Source organism: Suricata suricatta, chromosome 11 (genome assembly GCF_006229205.1).
Source record: "Suricata suricatta isolate VVHF042 chromosome 11, meerkat_22Aug2017_6uvM2_HiC, whole genome shotgun sequence".
Taxonomy (NCBI): Eukaryota; Metazoa; Chordata; class Mammalia; order Carnivora; family Herpestidae; genus Suricata; species Suricata suricatta.
Window position 1 is genome coordinate 52,986,045 of NC_043710.1, and position 9,445 is coordinate 52,995,489.

Below are 9,445 nucleotides of genomic sequence, written 5' to 3' on the forward strand. Positions count from 1 at the left end.
TGACTTGTTGTATACCTAAAGCCCAGTAGACTCAACTTCATGCCTGGTTATATTTAAGGGTTTGTAATCAAACTTGAATCCATCTCTACCCTTTTGAAAGGAGACTAATCTGTCCTTTCCCGATTGGGAAGGAGTATAGTGTCTGCTGTAGAAGACATTAAGTATGCAACTATTTAGACCTTTGGGGGAAAGACCTTTTCATCTTTTCTACATCTGAGTAAAATGAGGGTCATAAGACTAAAAGCTTTGGAGTTCTGGGGTGGGGGGGGGAGACACTGAATTCCATGGGACATCTGGATGGCTCAGTTGAGCATTGGACTTCTGATCTTTATTTTATTTTTTATTTTATCTTTGGCTCAGGTCATAATATCAGGGTCATGGGATCAAGGTCCAGTTCCCCTGTTGGGCTCAGCACTGAGTATGGAGCCATCTTGAGATTCTCTCCCTCTGCCTCTCATGCTCACTCATACATGTTCTCTCTCAAATAATTTAAACTGCTGAATTGATCTTTTTTTTTTTAACGCTTTATAAACTGAGTCACCTTGGGCAATTCTGTCATTTCTGGGAATGTACATTTCTCATGCGCAAAGCAGGGACAGTAATTGCCTACAAAGTGTGGTTAAGAATCACATTAGTAACTTTCAACAGCAGCTACTTAACTAGCAAAGTGCTTTATAGTCTTCTATTGAACTAATAATCTGGAAGGTAAAGTCCATGTTCTTAAAAATACTAGAACTCCTAACTTCACCTTTATTTTTGATCTATTCAAAAAGACCACACATGAGGATCCTACAGATGGACCCACAGAGAGCTCCTGCAGGGGAGCAGAGGCTCTCTTCAAGGAACCCTCATATGCTTTAGGCTACTGGACAGGAGTGAGCCTGCAGGGGAAGGTCAAGGGTCATGTTGAAATCTGGTCTTGTCCACTGCCCTTCATTAAGCTGACCTTTTTTCCAGGCCATGTTCTTCTAGAACACTCCATGCTTTCTTAGTACAAGCAATTTTAGCATCTCAGTTGTTGAAGGCTTCAATCAAAAATGCTTTTCCTGTTGCTAAGGCCACTTGAGTGAATCCAGTTTTTAGGATTAAAGCAAAAGACTGAATAAGATCCTGTTATACAGCAATATATTATAAACTCCAAAGCATTGGATCTAGGCATCTTAGAAGCTTCTCATGTGGTTGATAAAGCAAGGGTATTCAGTCCTACTTCCAATGTGTAAAATGTGAATACTACCTACCTCATAAGATGTTAGGATAGTTGTGAGAATTAAGTACTGAATGAACACTAACTGCTACTTGTATTACTGAAGTCATCATTATTACACCTCTACAGCTCAAGTACAAGTTTTTAATGACTCAAGGGTATATTATCTGGTTTTTGTGATTCCAAAGGAATGTTAACATCGGACCTAACTTCTCAGACTGTTTGAAGTTCCCATTTGGCGTGCTGCCCCTTTATATTTAAATACCTTTTCCATATGCTTCTTGAGAGGGAAGGAAGCAACAGTCACTTGATCTTAGTTTCCATTTTCAGTATCTGGAGAAGCCGCTCTCGGATCTGTTTGGTGCGGACAGCATAAACAATGGGATTAAGGATTGGAGGAATGAGGAGGTAGAAGTTAGCCAGTAGAGTATGGATTGGAGGAGGCACCTGGTGACCAAATCGATGAATGAGAGAAGAAACGGCAATAGGAACATAAAAGATCAGAATGGCACAGATGTGAGAACCACATGTCCCAAGGGTTTTAAATCTGGCCTCAGGTGTGGCCAGCCCCATCACAGCTCGGAAAATCATCACATAAGAGGCAGCAATGGCCATGGAATCCAGGATTAGGACCAAAAAACCAATGCTTAACCCATAGACATTGTTGACCCTACTGTCACCACATGCCAAGGTGACCACAGCCATGTGCTCACAGTAGGAGTGTGAGATGACATGAGCCTTGTAAAGGGGCAGCCGTAGGCGGATCATCAAAGGCAGAGGTCCGATGTAGAGTATGCCTCGAATGAGGGCAGCCAGCCCCAAACGTCCTACCATAGCATGGGTGAGCACTGTGGTATGACGTAGTGGGTTGCAAATGGCCACATAGCGGTCAAAAGCCATGGCAAGGAAGATGCCTGACTCAACTGTAGCAAAGCAGTGGATCAGGAACATTTGGGCCAAGCAGGCATCTAGACCAATGTCCCCAGCACCAAACCAGAAGATTCCCAGCAGTTTGGGCATAGTAGAAGTGGACAGAACCAGGTCAATGATAGCCAGCATACACAGGAAGAAGTACATTGGCTGATGCAAGCTATGTTCCACCTTTACCACAGCCAGAATGGTGATGTTTCCCACCACAGCAACCAGGTACATGGAGCCAAAGGGGATGGAAAGCCAGAGATGCAGGGACTCCAGCCCTGGGATGCCGGTGAGCTGGAAGGAGCTGGGTACTGAGCAGGCATTTTGAAAAGTGTGCATGCTTCACGAATTAACCTTCTCACTCATGCCCCAGAATGCAGTAGAAACTTTTTCTAGAAAAAGCCCTATAATAAAGAATAAAATCATTGATAAGATGCTGTAAACTTCTCAGAAATCATGGAACAATGTCCTAGTATGTGTTATTCCTGTCAGAAAAATTTACCTGATGAAAATTTGCCAAGCACAAGCCAAATACTCTTACATTCACTCTGCTATGTATCTCTGTATAATAGGACTCCCAAGGAACAATGTTCTTGCACCAATAATGGAGATTACCTAAGGCAGTCTGGTACCTATATAGTCCTTTAAAGGTAAACTAAGTGGTGTATCTCAGGATTGTATTTAGGCTCAAAACGAGAGCTCCTTGAAGAGACACATTGTTGCTGAGTGATAGTGACAGACTCCTGGGACTGTCTAGGCTCTATGGTAAATCAAAGTTTAAGATTTGAGGCCAGCATTTGCTATTAGATGAGCTGAAGCCTTTAATCTGCAGGTCAAAAATCACAAAGACATGGACTAGTGAAGAAGAGTGACCTTGGAGAATAGATTCCTGAAAGGTGTAAGCAGCTAAATGTAGCTCAGTTTATGTCTGCCCAGAGGTAGGTCCCTGAAAGGGCCCTCTCCTTTTATGAGGCTCAATAGAGGATAAGTTTTCCAAAAGCAGAGAGCTCTCCCCTTCTCCCCATGAAGACCCATTCAGCTCTGAGTGACATGAAGCCTAGAGGACCAGTATTTGGCCAAAGGAGAAATGCCCTACTCAGTCCAGGACAACTGGCTAAAAGGGATATTTATTTGTATTTTGAGAGAAGACCTAGAAACAGTCTCATACATTCATATGGGTTTTTCCTCAGGATCTAAAGGATTATACCAGAATACGTTTTCTATCTATAGTAGAGGAATGTCAAGGAAGTAGAAAAACATGCAAGGAGCTTTGTCTTGTACATCTTTAAATTGTTGGGATGAATATAGCAGGTAGTTAATAGTCCCAGGCTTTGGCATTTTCCAGATCTAGTTTCAGATCCTGAAAGTAGGAGCTGAAGCAAGTTACTTTCTCCTATCAGTTATACAACTGACTGCAATTGACAACAAACTTGCCTATAGGAAGCATGAGGATTAAATAAGAATGCAATGTCTGACACATGAACAGTAAGCATTAGATCCTCTCAGTTGAATATTGGATGTATTTTTGGTTTTAAGTGCAAAACAAAAAAAAAAACCTTGGAATGCATATTAGGGAGCTATGATACTGGAAAGATGACCACCATAGTGACTTGATCCCACCAAATTCCTCTGAGCTGGGTTTCCTCTCCATCTCTGCTCTCCTAGATCACTACAAATGGGAACAATGTTGGCAATAGCAGTAAAAAGGCTGAATCATTGAGGCTGGGAAAGAAAAGAGCATAGGACCCAGCCTGTGATTAAAGTGACCAGGTGAGGTCAGGTGAGGGAAGCCTGTCAACCTGTGTGCTGGTTATTCTCCATTTGTCCTTCTGAAGCCCTGTGCTATGTCCCTATAGGCTGATGTTTATGGGGCTTCATTACCTGGACTCCCTTCTCTGGTTTCTAGATGAGTTCAGCCAATATGAGGCACCAACAGAGATAAGAAAGGAAGACTAGAGATCAGGAATTGGTTCCTTAGCTTCCTCCTGCAAGGCACATGTGGCATTGCCATAGTTTTCTACCAAAGGCAACAGCTCTAAAAGGTGACCCCCTCCTGTTGTATGGCAACAACATCTTTCCTTACATGGTAAGGCCTGATTTAAATACTGTGCATGGTTGGTCCTGGTGCTTTACTGTCCCCTTGTCAGTTTCCTTAAACCCTCCCAGGCCTCAACTGCCCCCTTCACCAGGCCACTGGTTTGGGTGACTCAGAGCAGATCCCAATACTAAATGATCTTTACTCACTATTGGCTCTGAGAAGCTGTCTGCTTCCTTTAGCAGGACACGTAACCAAAGTTGACAATTTCACAGAACTAATTCTAAAGACAAATGATTGACAGGGCTAAATGACCTTTACCAGGACTTCTAGATTTAAAATCAGAGGGGAGTTTTCTACTTCACCCCTGCATCTAATCAACTGGCTTTAATAACCTGATGCTATACCAAGCAAAGGTATAACCATGTGGAGAATGTTTACTCCAGAAAAGGAAGAGTCCTTGAATAGAAAAATCAACAGGACTTGACAGTTGAATGTTTTCTATCCCCAGTTACCCTGCTCCTATGTTAGTGAAGAGATTTCAGCAGTCTTTTTCCTTCTGATACCATTCGAGTCTCATCAATACTGCCTCACATGCTGGGGCAGAAGTTTCCTTCAGAGTTCAGGCAGAGAAGTCGTTGTAGGAGGAATTTCACAGCCCAAGTTATATACAAAGCTAAATATAACTAGGGACTTCTAGACATCAGAAGGGACTTCTCTTGAAATCTAATAGGCCTGTACTAATCAGACCTTACTAGAGCCCAGCCAAATGTCTTCAATCCTCTGGACTGGCCTCAAGCCCTGAAGAAGACAGATTTTATTTGTATCCCCTTTTCCTCCCCTATACCTAACATACAGAGCCATTTTTCCCAATGGCAATTTCCTGTCTTCCTCTCCCTATCCATCTCCATGGACAGCCCATAAAACTGAAAAGGGCACCCATGACTGGAGAGATGCACTTCCACTGTTAAATGGGATGGGGCTGAGCTTGGTTAACTTTGCTGGCCACCCCAGCCCCATCCTTTTCCTAAGATCTTAAAATTCCTTAACATATGCCTTCCTAGTCAGAAGCAGCCTTCATACTTCAAACAAAATGGAAGGGGAGGTTACTGCAGCTCCTGCTCAGAGTTGCCATGAGGGTATAAGGAGCCACAACAGACCAAACTGTTCTTTTTGCCTTCGAGAATTACCCATGTTCTTGGTGTTGAGATGGCATTCCTCTTCACCTAGCTAATCCTTACATATGTATCTTTCCATAACTTAGTCACCTTAAATCACTCCAACCCTCAGTCTGTGCGCAGTGCCTGTCCTATATACACATAGTGCTATGCTATATTCATAGTGCTATGAATTGCCACCTTACATGGGTGATCCCTCAAACAGAACCTAAGTTTCATAAGAATAGGGAGCATGCCTATCTTCTCTAGTAGAATCCCTGGGCTAACACAATGCCTAACTATGTAGAATGAGGAGAACCTATTGCATATTGAAAGCATTGGCAGGTGTTCTGGAGGGTGTTGGATTGGCATTAGAAAACTAGAGGCCTCTTCAGACTCCTTGAGTATATCTCTGTATGGATTCTACCCTTCAAATCCCCTCTCAAGAGAGTTCTTCCCTCTGAGTCTTGTCTTGGAGACGTATACAGGAGCACAATCAGAAGTAGAATGCCCAAGGGTCCCAAGTCTCTTCAACCTACTAGGCTTGGGACCCTACATGAACTACCTCTGCTCCTTTTCTAGATTGCCCTTTTATTCATTACACTTACCTCTGCTGGGTAGTGTCAGCAAGAGCCTGGGGCTCTGCAAGTGCCACTGAGGCCTGGCACTTATAAGCATTCTGTTCAGGGGTTGAGGGAATTCTACCTGCACTTGTAACCTTCCCACTTCCTTTAGTAGAGAAGGAAAATAGCTATGTTCATTCTTCTGGGACGAAGCCTATCTTTAGTACATCCAGCTTGATCCAGAGGTCTCAGGAGAACAGACGGACTCTCTAATTGAGTCATGATCACTTGGGTCCAAGTCGTCTTCCTGGTTGTATCTGACCTCCCTGGAGTCTGTTGCTATTGTAAAGACACCAAGTATAAATCAGAGAAGCTTTCATAGAAAAGGGATGGAGAATCCCCTTGTAATTTTCAGTTTTGCTGTAAATCTCTAATGAAGTTTAATATTCTGAAAGCAATTGAAGGTGATAATAGTCTCTATATTTAAGACCAAAAAATAAGACAAACCAATGGCTATTTCCTAAATTAGATGCTGTGGACTTCCTCTCCCTGCTTCCCCCTCCACCCTGCTCTGGTTTACATTGTGAGTTATGAATCCTAACATTCCATTCCCACTCCTCCATAAAGGAGAGACGCCAAACTGGGAAAGTAGGTAATCTCTTGGTGTACCTTTTTTAAAATTTATTTGAAGTGGGGGGGGGCACAGAAAGGGAGAGAATCCTAAGCCTGCTCTGCACTTAGGGTGGAACACAATGTGGTGAGCCCACTATGGTATACCACTTCCCCAAAAAGTGAGGAGCTCAAGTGTGATACCAAATCCCAAATCGGGAGACTATAGATGCTGGTGAAGATGTAGAGAAATGGGCACCCTCCTACACTGTTAGTGGGAATGTAAACTGGTGCAGCCACTCTGGAAAACAGTGTGGAGGTTCCTCAAAAAACTATTGATAGAACTTCCCTATGACCCAGCAATAGCACTGCTAGGGATTTACCCAAGGGATACAGAAGTGCTTATGCATATGAGCACATGTGCCCCAATGTTCATAGCAGCACTGTCAATAGCCAAATCATGGGAAGAGCCTAAATGTCCATCACTTGATGAGTGGATCAAGATTGTGTGTGTGTGTGTGTGTGTGTGTGTGTGTGTGTGTATAAAATATACAAAGAAGTATTACATGGTAATGAGAAAGAATGAAATCTGGCTATTTGTAGCAAGGTGGATGGACCTCGAGGGTGTCATGCTAAGTGAAATAAGCCAGGCATAGAAGGACAGATACCATAGGTTTGCACTCAGATCTAACAGGAGAACAGGATAAATCTAATGGAGGACCATGGGGAGGGGAAGAGGGAAAGAGAGTTGGGGGGGGGGGGGAAGAGAGGGACACAAAACCTGAGAGACTATTGAATACTGAAAACGAACCAAGGGTTGAAGGGGGAGAGGGGGAAGAGGTGGTGATGATGGAGGAGGGCACTTGTGGGGAAGAGCACTGAGTGTTATATGGAAACCAATTTGACAATAAACTATTTAAAAAATAAAAATAAAAACAAAAAATAGATGACCCCAATCTAAGTATTGGGTTTTCCAGCAGTCCTTATTTCTAGTTCAATTCCATTTTGGTATAAGCAGATGGACTTATCTTAGAGCTCAGTTGGTTAAGCATCCAACTTCGGACCTTTCCTTAGTCCCCTCATGTTGAATGCAATATGAAGGCATATATGCCAGCCATTTGTGCTTTTATCTCTTCCCCATGCCTCCCCATTTTAGACAGCAAATGTTTCAACTCCCCATTCCAATTCTCTATCAAACCATTACTATATGGGTGATAAACATGTCCATTTGATGGGATACCTTAGCCCACCGTTGGACATTATGGGCTCCAATGCATCCCTTAGTTCGAATAAATGTAATCCAGTGGCCCAAATTGGTGCAGTATCCTCTGTTCTAACCTCTTCACAGTATATTTAGCACTTAACCTAGACTGGGCCTCATACCCAGTGATAGATGTATCTGTTCCTGTTAGGATCCTTTTATAGCTTCCCTCCCCCACCCAAGGGCTACTGGCATTGGACTAATGTAATCCACTTGCCAACTATGTGGGGCCTTCATTCCCATTGCCCAGGAATTTTTCACATGGTCATATGCAGTCTCTCACTAACAGAACAATTCTGACATTTTCTTGCATAGTGCAAGAACATCTAGATTCAGCCCATCCCTACATTGCTGTGGTACCACTATGTCCACTCACTTCATATACCTACATAGCCACCTCAAAGGAGTACACAGAAAAGTCCATCTGGCAGTACCAATTCTTTCCAAACCTGGAAGGGATTCTTACAATGGGCATCAACATGTCCTACTCTAATGTGCCCCTTGTATCCCAGATGCCACTTAGGCATCCCTTTAATAGTCCAGTTTTCCATTGCCAATTTACCTGACCATACAGCCAGGCCATTGGTTACAGCCCATGAGTCAGTAAATAAACCTAAGGGCTTTTACCATTGCTCAGTTCTTCCATCACTACTAGGAAAATGTGCAATCCAGACTATAGAACTGACTTATTCTTAGAAAGGCTTTGAGTAAAGAAGCTATCTGGTGGTCTTGTGGTTTTCCAAATGGGATGTCCTCCAGTCATCTTGAAACTTCTGTCCAAAATCCAAGCAGCTCTTTGTTCAGTCAAAAGCTGTTCACCAGGCACTGTCCATGTGGCAATCCATTCTAACAGCTCCTCATGTGGCTCCAAAGTTGGCCCTAGAAGAAAAGAGAACCTGCTCATGAATATGGCTGCCCCCTTTTATTCCCCTGGTAGCATACTTCTACACCAATCATTCCATTTCTGGTCACTGCTTTCCTTATTGTTTCTGACATCACCCAAGACCTTACAGGTATCTGTTTTCAGGATTATGTCCTTCCGTCATTGAAGCAGTCTTAATGCCCAAAAGCGGGCCAATATCTCTTATGGCATATACTAGACAGTAACATCTGAGAATTCTTTGTTCCAAAATCCCTACAGTTGCTAAGAGATCCTCATGGGCTTTTGCCAGAAGCTCCAGTATACATGAGTACAGGTGGCAGATATTTTGAAAATCCTGAGTGGGGGATCATAAAAACCCAAAGGCATTAGGAGAGCGAGCATTGCAGAATTTGGACAGGACTGTTCTTGATCAGATCCCCATTCAAATATGGTTTTTCAGATAATCTTGTGTATTATAGATAACTTATTATAGCTAGCAATATTACCAGAGATAGATAGGAGTTCTCCAAAACCCAAATAAACTAACCAAACTCTGGGCTTCTAGCTTGGTTTTAAGAGTTGGTGATGACAAGAGTGTGTTCTTAATCACTTGTGGAATATCCCAGGTGGTTCCTTCCCAAGTTATTCCTAAGAATTTTACCATTTGTACTGGTGCTTGGACATTTGCTGGATTTATTTTTTTTATACAATTTATTTTTTTAACATATGCAATAATTTTCCATCATTTACAATACAGTAGTTTCAATGATACTCCAAGCAGAAAAGCAAAGTAAAAAATCAAACCCCCCACTTCTATTTCATGTAATTAGACTTGT

General features: G+C 42.6%; 1 protein-coding gene across 1 annotated transcript in view; it reads right to left on the bottom strand.

Annotated features, from left to right (window-relative positions):
* Positions 1-1,507: 1,507 nt before the first annotated feature.
* LOC115272592 (olfactory receptor 52M1) overlaps positions 1,508-9,445 on the bottom strand; it is a 42,665-nt gene continuing 34,727 nt past the window's right edge. The window contains exons 3-4 of the mRNA XM_029915622.1: positions 5,923-6,043; positions 1,508-2,462 (exon numbers count right to left, since the gene is read on the bottom strand). Coding sequence (XP_029771482.1) covers positions 1,508-2,462; positions 5,923-6,043 — 1,076 coding nt within the window. The remainder of the gene's footprint in view (positions 2,463-5,922; positions 6,044-9,445) is intronic.